Source organism: Vanessa cardui, chromosome 22 (genome assembly GCF_905220365.1).
Source record: "Vanessa cardui chromosome 22, ilVanCard2.1, whole genome shotgun sequence".
In the NCBI taxonomy this organism is placed as follows: Eukaryota; Metazoa; Arthropoda; class Insecta; order Lepidoptera; family Nymphalidae; genus Vanessa; species Vanessa cardui.
In genome coordinates, this window is record NC_061144.1 from 1112820 (window position 1) to 1128388 (window position 15569).

A 15569-nucleotide genomic window follows, 5' to 3' on the forward strand; every position below is an offset into this window, starting at 1 on the left:
TATAAAATTAGCTGTGACCGCAAAACGAAAACAAAAGTTATATTTGTAATATAAATTACATCAACTCTCTGCCCGTGAAAGTCCCCTCAAAATCAGTACAGCCGTTTCAGAGATTAGTCAAAACAGACGAATATACAGGAAAGTTGAAAAAAAATGTTATTTTGGTAAATGTGCCGTGTTCATATACATATGCATTTAGTACCTAAAAAGCGGTTATTATAATATTTTAAAATACACTCCGAATTTATTATATGTATGAATATTAAATCCAAACAAGGAAATGAAGAAGACTGTTTGAGAATAATTAAACGACGAAAAATATAATTGTCATTAAAATGTCTTGTGAATTAAAATTTAAATATATTATATAATACCGTATATAATAGAAATAGATAGAAATAATGAGAAAGACAGATGTCTTCATTATATTCAACTGACGTTATTTATTTAAAATGTTGGAGAAAGTACCGAATTTATTGAATCTTCTTCTTTTAAAAACATCACAACATCACATAAATTACTCTGATCCCAATGTAATTAGCTAACGCACTTGTGTTCTGAGAAATCAGAAGTAATGACGGCACCACTCACACTCAAGACAACATAGAAAACTAATGAACTTTTTCTACAGCGACTCGGCCAGAGATCGAACCCGGGACATCGAAGTGGCGTGGCGTACCCATGAACACACTACCACGGAGGTTGACTTCTAGAATTTACATTACATGACGGTAGTATTGCTTTTGATATACTTATCTATAATTACGATTCAAAGGAGCTTGTGCTTGCTTGGATAAAGTATATTTTGATTTGATTAGAGGAATGGTCGTCGGGTAATTTTTTCTTATAGGACGATTTTTACCAGATTCCTATATGGTAAGCTGCGTGAAACATTCCAAAGACGAAAAAATCTAAAGTAAAAATATGTCTAAATATTCGTGTCTTATGTCAATTTACTTTTTTGTCTCATTTGCTATCTAAACACTTGGCCCTTGGAATGATACAAGCCCAGAGCACCGGAATTGCGATTCAACGGGGAAATGCTGCTTGCATTCTTGCCACTGAGCTGAGATGGCCCAGTGATTAAAACGCGTGAATCTATAGCCCTTCCGTTTGAGGAGAAGGATTGGAGCATATTCCACCAAGCTGCTACAATGCGGGTTGGTGGAAAACACATTCCTTCACCCGCGAGCATGACATGAATTATAAACATTAGGCACATCAATATTCAGTAGTGCTTGTCTGGGTTTGAACCCGCTATTATTTTATTGGTATTAGTATATTATTGGTTTAGATGTACTCGTTCTAACCACTGGGCCGTCGCAGCTTTTATTCGTAATTAATTTCACTAAAATTTTTAAATAAAGAATAATACCGAACTTCGATATAAAATTGAAATTATGCAAAATAACCAAGCTCTAAGTGTTCCCTGGATAATAGCGGAACCACATCTTAAACTTGGCCGGATTATAAAGAGTTGAACTAAAATGTCTCTCGAGGAAACGAAATGTCTTGGGCCCTAGTTTAAGTAAAAGTTATTCCTTGAAGTTAAGTAATGTCTAGCGGACCAGTCTAGAATGGCACTATTGGTAATCAACTGGTTTTGAAATGGTATAGTACCCGTTTGCAAGTTAACTTAATAGGTTATTAACCGACCGTGCAACGGAGGATGCTGTGTTTGGGAAGTTAACGAGTATTGATAAACAAATATTTACATTATACATACATGTTTTTGGTAGTTATTTGTATGGATAAATACATTTTTTTTCTAATTGAAATAACATATATTTAATAATAAATACGTAAATAAATAAATATTAGACAACATTACGTACATTACTCTGATTCCGACGTAAGTAGCTAAATCACTTGTGCTATGGAATATCAGAAGTAACGACGGTACCACAAACACCCAGACCCAAGACAAAATAGAAAACTAATGAACTTTTCCTACATCGACTCGGCCGGGAATCGAATCGGAGACCTCGGAGTGGCGGTGAAAACCGGTGTACACACTACTCGACCACGTGGTCGTTAACATATGTATATGATATGAGTTTATATAGGTATAAACTTAAGACGATCCAGAATGTTTTAGTAAAATTCACAAGCAACTTTAAATACTGAGATGCTCGATAGGCGAGGGTAAGTAGATGACAGGAGTCGAGATGGCCCAGTGGTTAGAACGCGTGCATCTTAACCGTTGATTGCGGGTTCAAACCCAGGCAAGCACCGCTGTTTCATGTGCTTAATTTGTCTTTATAATTCATCTCGTGCTCAGTGGTGAGGAAAGCATCGTGGGGAAACCTGCATGTGACAAATTTCATAGAAATTCTGCCACATTTGTATTCCACCAACCCGCATTGGAACAGCGTGGTGGAATATGTTCCAAACCTTCTCAACAAAGGGAGAGTAGGCCTTTAGCCCAGCAGTGGGAATTTACAGGCTGTTGTTGTTGTTGTAAGTAGATACTTATGCCTGTTATACACTGGCACGCCTATCCTACAAACCGGTACACAACATTACTAAATACTATTGTTTGGCGGTAGAATATTTGAGGAGTGGGTGGTACCGATCCAGACTGTGCAAACACAAAACTAACAGGCCCTAATAAATAATTGAAAAATTACAAAAATAAACTTTATTCAAGTATTTTATAAGCACTTTTAAATCATATTTTAACAAACTATATTAAGTGAATCTACCACCTTTAAAAAAATCACTATTTGAACTATGAAAAATAAAAAGTCATATTAGTTTAATACATTAACACATGTATATAATTACATATGTAACAATCAAAACTAAAAATGTCTGGAACAAAACGAAGACTCACTTTCTGGGTTATGAAATTATCCACTTTGTACTTAAAACGCTACAAAATAATGTTATCTTACAAAATAATTACCAACTACAAAAAAATAGAATGATGTTGCTCAATATCAGTCATTGAAATTAATGCATGTTTTCAGCATTAAGTGATTTTTGCAATAAAAACTTCTTAAAACGGACAATTAATTACGAAATGATATAATGATTGATGTAAACACGTATTACACACGATTTAAAGGGAGAATTGAAATCATTATCATTACATGGTATAAAACAAAGTCGCTTACGTCATACGGCCCTATGTATGCTTAGATCTTTAAAATTACACAACGGATTTTGATGCGGTTTCTTTTTAATAGATAGAGTGATTCGAGAGGAAGGGTTTTGTATTTTTTTATACATGGATAATATAGTAAAGACACAAGAAAAAATCTGTGTGTTTATTTAGTATAAGTATTGCACACGTGCAAAGCCGGGGCATTTCGCTAGTATATTATAAAAGTAGTTACGCCAGCGACTTCGTGCGCGTTTAAATTAACAATTAAGTTATTTTTGTAGCCTAAGTTACTGCTTAAAATATCTGTCGGCATACAGCTATCTGCCTCTGAAAGTCCCGTCAAAATCGGTCCAGCCGTTCCAGAGATTTGATTGCAGATACTTCGATTAGATTCACGTTTTCTAATCACTTAGCAGCCTCGGTTTACTTATGTGTAGTCATTAGCACAATATGATTTGTCAATTTACAGTTATCGATTATGAAAGGTCTTACAACGAAAAAGAAAAACTGAAGCGTTACATGAACCTCTTACAACATTAAACTTTACTTTCGAAAAATCTGTTATTTTATGACAAATTCTTGTCGCTTATTACGTTATTGTTTCTCGTCGAAAATTAAACCGAAATAAGTATGAGACTTGCGTCTTTGTGAACCCGCAATCATCGATTAAGATGCACTCGTTCTAACCACTGGGCCATCTCGGCTCTAATCGTCATTCCACTACTTTGTTACATTTCGGAATAGTGGATACACTCGTGTGTCTGTTATTTTACTTAGATCACGAATTTTACTATGTTTCAATGTATAATACTTTAGATCATGAAGTGTTATGTTATTTCCATTGATAATACTAGTATGTTACAGAAGAACGACGTCTTCTATTACAATTGCTTGTAAATAAGCTATTTGACAATGCGAAAAATAAATTGTGAATTATTGTAATCAGTGTATACTATGAGTTTAAAATGGTTATATACTAACGAAACTTGAAAATAATACTTAATTTATTAAAAAATCAATAAATAAAAATGGCCGGATTGGTCGGGCTTGTGATGAAGTCACTTTCTTTTAAACCTTGCTTTTCTAATGTACTATGTACCACAGATTAAAATACAGCAAAGTGACGTCACCGAACCCATTGCAGCGCCATATTGTCTAATTAACGTTTTCGCGCGTTATTTAAATATGTAATTTTAAATATGATATTTTTTGGCAAACATGTACTATAAAAAAAAAAAAACAAATTTTACTGGGTTCCTTTTCCTATCTCTACTAAATAATATAAAATGGATTTTAAAAACCAGTCAAATAGCCAATTACAGGGTTTGTTGTGATACATATACATAAATTTAGGTTAGTAATATGTCGAGAATACGAAAAGGCCTAGCAAAAATAATTACGTAATCAAAAAGTAACAATAAGAATGGCTGCAATTTAATCAGCCATAATAAGTGTACATTCAAATTCCATGTTGAGTTGCGAAACTCTAAATTAATTTTCAATGGCACCCATTAATAGCGGTGATGAAAGTATGTATTTAACTTATCAGCCGTTATTTATCGAAATATGTTCATAGTTATGTTTTATATGAGAATGTAAATAAAAGATTTATAAAATTTAATTTAATTGTATTTTTGTAAAATAATTGTTGCAAGTTTTTGTCCCATTTCTATCTACATCTCTTCCATGATATAGATTAAAATAATAAGTAATTGTATTTTTTATGGTATACTCGTAGGTTGGCGGACGAGCATATAGGCCACCTGATGGTTAGTGGTCACCATCACCCATAGACAATGACGCTGTAAGAAATATTAATTATTCCTTACTTCGTCAATGTGCCACCAACCTCGGGAACTAAGATGATATGTCCCTTGTGCCTGTAGTTACACTGGCTCACTCATCCTTCAAACCGGAACACAACAATACCGAGTATTGTTATTTGGCGGTAGAATAACTGATGAGTGGGTGGTATCTACCCAGACGGGCTTGCACAAAGCCCTACCACCAAGTAGACTTTTGAACGATTTGGACCAATTTGAAAAAAGGGACCCGCTGAGTTTCTTTCACCGGTTCTTCTCAAGTCAGGATATTTTATTTTCTGAACCGCTGATTGTGTTTAATGTGACAATCAATAAGTACATAAAATGCTTAATTATTAAATAAAAGCTGAGATGGCCGAGTGCTTAGAACGCGTGCATCTTAACCGATGATTGCGGGTTCAAACCCAGGCAAGCACCACTATTTATATGTGCTTAATTTGTGTTTATAATTCATCTCGTGCTCGGCGGTGAAGAAAAACATCGTGAGGAAACCTGCCTGTGTCTAATTTCATCGAAATTCTGCCACATGTGCATTCCACCAACCCGCATTGGAACAGTGTGGTGGAATATGTTCCAGACCCTCTCCCTAATGGAAGAGAAGGCCTTATCTCAGCAGAGGGAAATGTACAGGTAATGTTACTTTACTTTACTTTATTAAATAAAAAAAAAAGATTTAATATGCGAACTCAGTTTTTTTTTTGTAATGAAATATCATTTAAATAAATACATGAATAAATTAACATCACATAAAAATGTTTGAGTCACCAGTTCAATTGTAAAATTGACAAAAAAATATCTTGTTAATTATTATTTACAATTCAATTTTCTAGAATGTATATATTTTTTTTATCTCAAACATTCCACGTTTAATTTATTCAGTCATTTCAATTTTTAATTTATCTTTGTTCTAATATTATTATGCACATATTATTGCCCTGGGTTCAATATAACATCATATTAAAAAAATGTTAGTTAAATAGATGGAATGTTTGAAAGATTATTTAAATGAGTTCGTAATTTAAACAATACTAGCAATCGTTGATTGAAATTCAACCGTATTTCATTGGTCATAAAGATACAGATACATAGGAAATGTTAGGCTCAACTGAACATTACTTGTCATTACTAAAAAAAACAAATGTAAAAAATTAAGGTCATTGAGGTGTCACTCATCATGTCATTGGCAGCGTATGTTTATGAATATTTCATATTAATTACTAGATGATACATGCGACTCCGATCACGTGACTTTAAGCCTCAAAACATGGTTATTATTTACAAAATATTTCTCTATCTCTTAAGTAATTTTAGGATGACTTATTGGAGATGATGATTGTGCTTATCTCGTGCTCAGCTGTGAAGCAAAACGTCGCGAGGTCTGTATGTGTCTAATTTCATCGAAATTCTGCCACATGTATATTCCACCAACCCGTATTGGAACAGCGTGGTGGAATATTTGCCAAACCTTCTCCTTAAAGGGAGAGGAGGGATTAGCCTAGCAGTAGGAAATTTACAGATGATAGCGTAGTTCATAAATAACAACAATTAGAAAGAAAGAAAGAAAGAACACTTTTATTTGGGACCGTACAAAAATATCAAAATATATATAAGTTACTTCAAAATTAGAAATAAAAAAAGAAGGTAATCAAGGAAAAACAACTTAAATTACTTATTAAATTAATAATTAAAGCTTATTGTTGTTTTTGTTATTTGAGAACTATGCCATCAATAAATATCAAACGTTTTATATTTATTATGTAATCGCGTAATATTAAAATGTATTATATATTTGTCTCATTGGATAGTGCCGTCAGGGTTTAAAGCAATAAAGACATGAAGCTTGTCATATGCACTGGAAATTGGACTCGCTTTAAATTAAACGCAAATTTTTTTAATGACGTATCTAAAATCATCCGTATTGCACTCTGTTAAATTCTTCAATTACTTTAAAAATAATTACTTTTAATGTGTTATTTTGGTAACTTAAATTTCACAGGGAGTCTTTTATCAGTATGGTGACTTTCAGAATAATCTTTTTTTTATGGCATGGGTGGCAAACGAGCGGGAGGCTCACCTAAGGGAAAGTGACTACCACCGCCCATGGACATCTGCAACACCAGGTAGCTTGCAGGTGCGTTGCCGGCCTTTAAGAAAGGTGTACACTCTTTATCTTAATCTTAGCGACATGTGCTCAGGGATTCAAGAACTCAAGTGAATAGAAGAATCGATCTGTTCCATGACTGTGTTAATTGGGATATACTCTACGTTATCCCTTAGAACTAGTCGTACAATTTCAGTGTTTATTGTAACGGCTTAGCCGTTCAATGTCAAAATAACTTTCTCAAAAAACCAGAAGTTTTTGATACCAAAATGATAGTAGGTCTTGCATCAATGAAAGATCAGGGATTTTCACGTAGGTAATGTTTCCTAGTTCCTTTTGATATATATCGTTATCACTGTCTAGAAACAATGAAATTGTTTCTAGATAGTGAACGAAGAACGATAAAAATGAATGCGATTGTTGCTCTAATATTGTATATTAATTTATGAGTGGAAAATAGATTGGCTTGTGATTTACTTTGTATTTGTTAATATTAAGACTTATTGTACTGTTTGTTTCCCAAATAAAATAATATAAAAATAAATAAAAAACCTTGTACATTTTTATTACCTATGATTCGCGCCTTTATATTCATTGTCAAATGCAGAGGGTTACAGCACAAATATGATGCTGTAATATCTATGTCGTTATAATATACCCATGGGTTGGTCGATTACTTGTTGGTAGGGCTTTGTGCAAACCTGTATAGCTATCTCTATCACGCTTAGCTGAGTTTTCTGTGGTATTCAGACTGAAGCTCTTGAGATGCTGCAAGTCTTGTCCCAATATTCTGTTTCTAGTTATTCAGTTAGTCTCATTATTTTAGGTGTTTTGTTATATAGAGAAAAGTTAGACTTTTTATGAATAATTACCGACACGACTATTATTGACTATTATAGTAAAATTGTTATAAACCTACCAGGAACTTGTTAAAATTAGTAAGTACTAAACCTAAATTAATTTTAATCTAACTAACTCACTGTGTAAGTTTTAGTAAGTAAATTATATTGCGATATTTTTTTCCATACAAAATTATAAACACCTCACACTAAATGTTACAGTAGTTCTTTTATCATATTATATTTATAAGACTATTAGCGATACGCCCTGACTTCGCACGAGTGCGATGCTGATACTAATTATACTACATAATGTCTTTTTGCACAACATTCACAGGCTTTTTCAATAGACGTTATAAACCGGTATGTCCTTCATTTTAAATCTGTAATATCCTCTAAAATATTCATTTGAATTACATGCTGTAAAGAACAAGATTGATCTATATTAAATGCACAATGTATTGTGAATGCTGTGTTGCATAATTTCTTCTTCATAACATATTATTTCTTGTAAGATAAGATAGAGACGTATACATATTATCCAAGATTTTTCTGTAGACTTTTTAAGGGGTACAATATAAAAGTAAAGTAAAGTAACAGCCTGTAAATTTTCCCCTGCTGAGATAAGGCCTCCTCTTCCATTAAGGAAAGGGTTTGGGACATATTCCACCACGCTGTTCCAATGCGGGCTGGTGGAATGCACATGTGGCAGAATTTCGATGAAATTAGGCACATGCAGGTTTCCTCACGATGTTTTCCTTCACCGCCGAGCACGAGATGAATTATAAACAGAAATTAAGCACATGTATATAGAAGTGCTTGCCTGGATTTGAACCCGCAGTCATCGGTTAAGGTGCACGCGTTTTAACCACTGGGCCATCTCAGCTCTTCGGGTACAATATAGTAGTACATTTTTTAGACCTAACTCCTAGGGTTCAAAAGGGTTTGCAAGTGCAAAGAAAATTGTTTATAACAATATCACATTGAAAGTTCTAAAATTATCATTGTTCCTGTATTACATTATGCATGTTTTATACACAAAAACCGACCTCTCACATTACTCTATCTATTAAAAATACTACATCGAAATCCGTTGCATTGCTATACTTTACATTGGAATGTGTTGGTAATTACTAGATATCAGAAATCTACATTTTTTTTCTTTTTATTCGCATTAACTTTTTCTTTAATTCTTGCGTTATTGCACCAATATTTAAGACTAAATTATACATAAGGATTAACATATAGAAGAGTTGTATGAATGCAATATGATAATTTATCGCTAAAATAGGTTATAAAACAAATTAGGGAAGGGGTAAATTTAATAAGATAAATCTAATATTGCATATAAAATATAATCATTACCTAATGCAGATTTTTAACCAATGTTTCAACCGAATCAATTGACGATATTTTTTCAATAAATATTAAAATATATTTTATTAATTGACCCATATTTTATTTAATATATTGAAGCACTTGTGTTTACCTAATTTGAAAATTTTAATGTATAAAATTAATAACATTTTTTAAACTAAAAGTAATTTGCGACAAGACTTTTGTATCATACTAGTGACATGCCCCAGCTTCGCACGGGTACTTGATAGGTATCGTTATATCATGACCAAATTACATAAAATCATTACAAATTGTATCCTATTTTTAACCTATTCTGATGTGTATTACTGTAAAATTTCATCCAAATCCGTTCAGTAATTTTTCCGTGAAAGAGTAACAAACATACATCCATCCTCACAAACGCATTTATTATATAAGAAGGATAAATTATGTCAAATATGAAATGACTTTAACAAAATAAAATTTAGTATAAAAATTGTACTTTTTTTTATCGCAATTAAATAAAAGCTTCTTTTTAAAAATGGTTTTAATTTAATTTATAAAAAAAGGTACTATAGCGTGTGTATTATTTATTTATTATTTTAATTGACGTCTAATGTGCATTTTACAAAAATATTAGATTTATACATTCTCCATAATATATAATCTTTAATAGCGCCAAGTTCAAACGCTTCGCGCGCCTTTCAATAAAAAAGAGCTATGCAATTAAGCTTAATTTATTAACAAATAGATAAAAATATAATCTAGTTCCGAATGTATATTTATTTCTATTAATTATTTAAAATATAAATAGCTAAAAATTTTATATCTAAATCCATTGAAAAGTTCAATGAAAATCATATTTACTCCTATAATTTTTAGAAATAAAAAAAAAAATTACCTCTTGTTGTGTCATTATCTCCTAAAACTAAATTCACAGCACAGTATAGCACAAACCACCACATTTTGAACTCGACTGTGCGTTATCGCCACCTGTGTTGATGCAATGCAAGAAGTGGGGTGCTAGGCAGGCTTACTGTCTAATATAGTCGCAATCATAATAATATTCCGTTTACCTTTTGACGTTGATCATTGCTCACGATTGAAGACGTCACTACCTCAAAGTTTGCGTGCTCTGATAAGCTATTTGAATCGCAAAACGTATAAAAAAAATTACTTATAATAATCAAAAAAGTTTAGTATTATTTCGTAAAACAATATTTCTATTTAAATAAACATCTTAAAATATTAAATATATATTTTTATAGTAGAATTACTACTGAGTTTTTTGCCGGTTCTTCTATAGTAGAATCTTCTTTCCGAACCGGTGTTATCACTTAGTATAGTTGTAAAATGACGATTCAAAAGTGCTTGTAAAAGCCTATTTGAATTAATTATATTTTGATTTAATTATGTAATTTTGTATATAGTAACTGCCTGTAAATTTCCCACTAGTCTAGTCTACGGCTTTTTCTTTGAGGAGAAGGTTAGGATTGTATTTTACCATGCTGCTCCAATGCGAGTGGGTGGTTTTACATGTGACAGAATTTAAAATTAGTCACATGCAGGTTTCATCACGACGTTTTTCGAGGTAAGAAACATTAAAGAAGTAGGTTCTTAATTGTGTTCTATTGAACAAAATTAAGAACCTACTTCTTTTATCGAAGTCAGTGTTAAGGAGATATTACATTACACATATAACCTCAGGTGATTCTTTGTTATAATATCAGGAATAGCAATCAGACGCGATCGGAATTATATTAAGTAACGTGTTCGTATTACGTTTTGTGCGTCTGATAAGGACTTTACGTGCCTTTTTGAAGCCTAGGAGTTTGATATAACGTATCCAGGCTACTGAATAATGCGTTAAGTAACCTCAGTCAGATTCGAAGCCAGTACCTTAGGCTCTAAGTGAGGACCTAGGCTACTGAACTCAAAAAGAAAGTGTTTTAATTCCAGTATCGTTTTTTTTTTTTTTTGCTATAATTTACTGGACGAGCATATGGACCGTACCAACGGATGGTAAGTGGACACCACCGTTTATAGAAAACAATACTATAAGAAATATTAACCATACCATACACGGACAATGCGCTACTAACCTTGGGTACCAAGATGTTAGGTCCCTTGTGTCTGTAGTTACATTGGCTCATTCACTCTTCAAACCGGAACACAGCAATACTAAGTTATCTTGTTTGGCGATAGAATGATGAGTGGGTGGCACCTACCCAGACGGGTTTGCAAAAAGTCATACAACAAAGAAAACAATACGGCGTGTGTTTCGACTATTGAATATTTTTTATGAAATATTAGACCACTAAAAATTTTCGAAAAATTCGAAAACTATGTCATTCGACAAAGCCTAAACCTTGAAAAACGTACCTAACATTTCAATAGCATGAAATTTCATTCATAGAAATCGCTCAAGTTGTTTTTGTAGTAATTGAAAATTGTGAAATGAAAAATAAAAAACTCTATAAATCTAAATATTTTGACGTATGGAACTAAAAAATATTTTATATGAAATTTATATATCGCGTTTGAATTCAACAAAAAATGTAGTGTTCAGATTGCAGAATTTTCTATAAAATCAAAATAAGCTTTATTCAAGTAGGCAAGCACTTTTGAATCGTCATTTTACAATAAAATGAAGCTACCACCGGTTTGGAAAGTAGATTCTACTCGAACCGGTAAGACAGTAGTTACTCTTTTTCAACATTTAAAAAATACAAAGTCATGTTAGTTAATGCAATTATTTAAATTAATTACTGCGTGCGGTACTGGACAGTATTTGTACATTCCTGTGTGATATTATTATTTTATCATCATCATCATCATCATATCAGGTGTAAGACGTCCAGTGCTGAACATAGGCCTCTTCCAATGATTTGCATCTTGACCGGTGAGTCTGTCTGTATCTAGTATTTTATACACAATCTATACTTTTAATAAATCTGTAGGAATGTCAATTCTGTAATGAAATATTTTTCCAAAATAACTATCAGAGGTTGAAAAGGGATCGATACTGATGGCAAAAATGCAATCAGTACAATTTTTGTCTGTCTGTCTGTCTGTCCATATAACCGCTATGGAAACAAAAACTACTCGACGGATTTTAACGAAACTTGGTACAATTATTTTTCATACTCCTGAGCTGGTTATAGTATACTTTTCATCACGCTTCAGTCAATAGGAGCAGAGCAGTGAAGGGAAATGTCAGAAAATGGGAGAAGTTACTTCATATTTTAAGATTTCGTCGCGTGTACAACCTTAATGGTTAAAGCTACATAGAAATTGTGTATTACGGAAATGTTCTCCTTAAAATTATGTAAAAAATATCCCATGACAGCCTTTGTCTATCTTTTATGGTTGACTCACAATAACACGTGTCACTCCCAATAGCTTAGTAGTTCGAAGCTTTCTGATTATATTTGTCTATTCCTGCGTTTATAACACTCTCAATCATCCCAAATGAAAAAAGTTAACCGTATTAACTATTAAATAAAAAAAGAAGCATAGAAATCGGTATAGAAACACCAAAGTTATACATGAAATACTATTTATTTATTTATTTATTTACGCTACTAATAAAGCTATCGCACGTGAATACTAAATCTATACTACTATATAAATATCTAGAGTCTGTCTGGCACTTATTTTTGTCGTAATTCGTCATAAGTATTGTTTTTATGATTGACTGACATAATTTTTACCATTTTAGACATTTTTGTCCGTCTGTATGTTCTGCTATAACTCGAGAACAGATGCACCGTACATTTTTATAAAAATTGGTATAAAGGAAAAACATGTGCTTGCGCAAATGATGTGTGGATGTGTATGTATGTGTGTCATCGATAAACTCAGAAACTATTTGATCGATCATTAAGATTAAATGAATAAAGAGATTATGCTATCCCAATTGATGTAACTCGCCACTAGGTAGCGCTGCGATATAAATATATCAACACCGTTCAAGTGATTGTCACGAAAATGAGTACTTTTTTCACGGAGAAAGTGATTATTTCATCCGTATTATTAAAAATAACCAACAGATGACCCTTACGAGTATCACGATGCATTTCTATGCCGTTCAACTGATAAGTATAAAATATGAAATAAAAAATGAAATCATCATTGAATCAAATAATTTATATAAATAGAAACCACGATGCCATTGAAGAAATAAAAGATCGGAACATCAACAATATATGAGCAGCGTCATCCAAAAGAGCTACGGAAACAACATACCAACAAGAAATACGTTAAGAAACAAATAGAATCCGAATTTCTACTTCGAGAGTTGCCAAAACCGTTAGTCAACGTAATGATCAAGTTCCAGATCTTCAAACAAGCATCTTCATCAAGAGATACTGAAAAACCTGACGAGCGAGCCCAACAACTAGATGATCAACGATTAAAATAAACTAAGTCAAGAACTAGAACCAATCTCAATAAATCCCGATGTGATCATTGGTTCAATGAATATAGTATGCCCATATTATCACGCTATGATGTTTAAAATAAACTGCTGGTATAGCGCTACTCCACTGGCAAAATGTATTTACCACAACTGGTTGAACCAACAGAACCTCTTCTTATCTACGTTACGGGAACTACTGAGGAGTCTAAATATTTCCTTAAGAATATTAGAAATTACAATTCTTCCTTTGAAATGACATCATTTGGAGCAACAAATATTGTACAATTCAATAATTTCGCGTCTACGTTTAAAGTGTATCATATGATTGGTTCACTTCTTCCACTGTCTTAATAAAATCTCCAGTTTCTGGACATTTATTCCATGGACAACGTAGAAAAAGATTGATCTTCGATGCATATTCAGTACCACAACTAATCGAGAAATCATCGCTCAATTTAGGATTAGGTATGCTTTATGAAAATAAATGTTTAGTTAAATATTTTAAAACTGCTCTGGAAGGTGAAACAACAAATGATTCAAAGTCATTATTAATGCAGATAGAACGCCATTGAATGCAGAGCATGAAAGGCGTTTTAATGCTGCCGTAGCTCCTGAAGTCACAGCTGTAGTTGTCGGTACAGAATTTACAAAACGAGGTGTTGTTATCATTAAGCGACACAAAAACAATCAAGGTGTCGCTGAAACACATCAATCGTATGACAATTATTACGATTATTCAATTATAGATGGATATCATCTCGGACTGTATCATAATATTCTCACGACAGGCTCTGTGACATGGAAGAGTTAGTTGTATGGATTTTTTTGCATATCGTATAATGATTAGAGATAATCAATCTAACCATATTCTGAAGTGTTGTCAACTGTTTTAACAATTCATTGTTGACATGTACGCTATGGTCGAGAACGAACGATTAAATACATTCGATACAACCTATCAAAACTCTGAGCCAAAGAGTACATTTATTTACGAGATACAATATCGAATGATATAGTATCTTCTGATATTGGACAAAGATCTTCGTACAGTGGAAGTCCAAGACATTACACGAATATACTTAGGATGCTTTGATGTACGTTCGCAAGTATTGACAAGGTTGTAAATGTAATAACATCGATATTCGATAGAACCGGATAAAAGAAGACGTGTTGGTTTGATGCAAACTTTTACAGACTATAGTAATTTAATTAAAATTTTTATCGTACCTATATAACATCGTATAAGTTTATGGGTGTTATGACCAATCTGCAACCTATCCTATCGAGAACATCATTGAAGAAGATGAAATAGATGACGAATATTAAATATATTTTTTTTATAAGAATTTGATTAGATCTCGAATGTTTCTTGATTTGTTGCTTTATTATTTGTACATTGTTGATGATCAGTAATTAATTACAAAATGAAAAATTAAATATTTTTTTCTGCGACTAATGCCCAGCGAAGCGGGCGGGTATAGCTAGTTCTAAAATAAAACAGCTTAAGTTACTTCTTGTTATCAGCTCTTTGCCAGAGGAAGTACCGTCAAAATAGATCCAGTCGGACCAGATATTAGCCTGAATAAACAGACAAAGATACAGACAGTTATTATAAAAGCAGTTATATTAAAATTACAAACAGACTCTCTAATTTTATTATATATAAAGATGTTTAACATACATAAATATTATTATACCTACACTAAAAAACAATATTACCACATAGTTCCTTGGACCTATGACCCTTTACAGGCATTGAGGTTTTTTTCATTTTTACAATTGTTAACAAAATATTGATAAACATATTATTTCTAAACATTCAAAGTACCACCAACCTTGGGAACAAACATGTTTTATCAATTGTGGTTAGTACACTATCAAAATAACCCTCAAAATCGGAGCATAGCCATACAAGTACAGTGAAACTTGGTTAAGTGGG

At 32.6% G+C, this 15569-nt stretch overlaps 1 protein-coding gene across 1 annotated transcript in view; it reads right to left on the bottom strand.

Annotated features, from left to right (window-relative positions):
• Positions 1 to 10249, bottom strand: part of LOC124539458 (nose resistant to fluoxetine protein 6-like) — a 52253-nt gene extending 42004 nt beyond the window's left edge. Inside the window, exon 1 of the mRNA XM_047116854.1 lies at positions 10112 to 10249. Within this exon, the coding sequence (XP_046972810.1) occupies positions 10112 to 10175 (64 nt within the window). The 5' untranslated portion in view covers positions 10176 to 10249. The remainder of the gene's footprint in view (positions 1 to 10111) is intronic.
• Positions 10250 to 15569: the final 5320 nt, after the last annotated feature.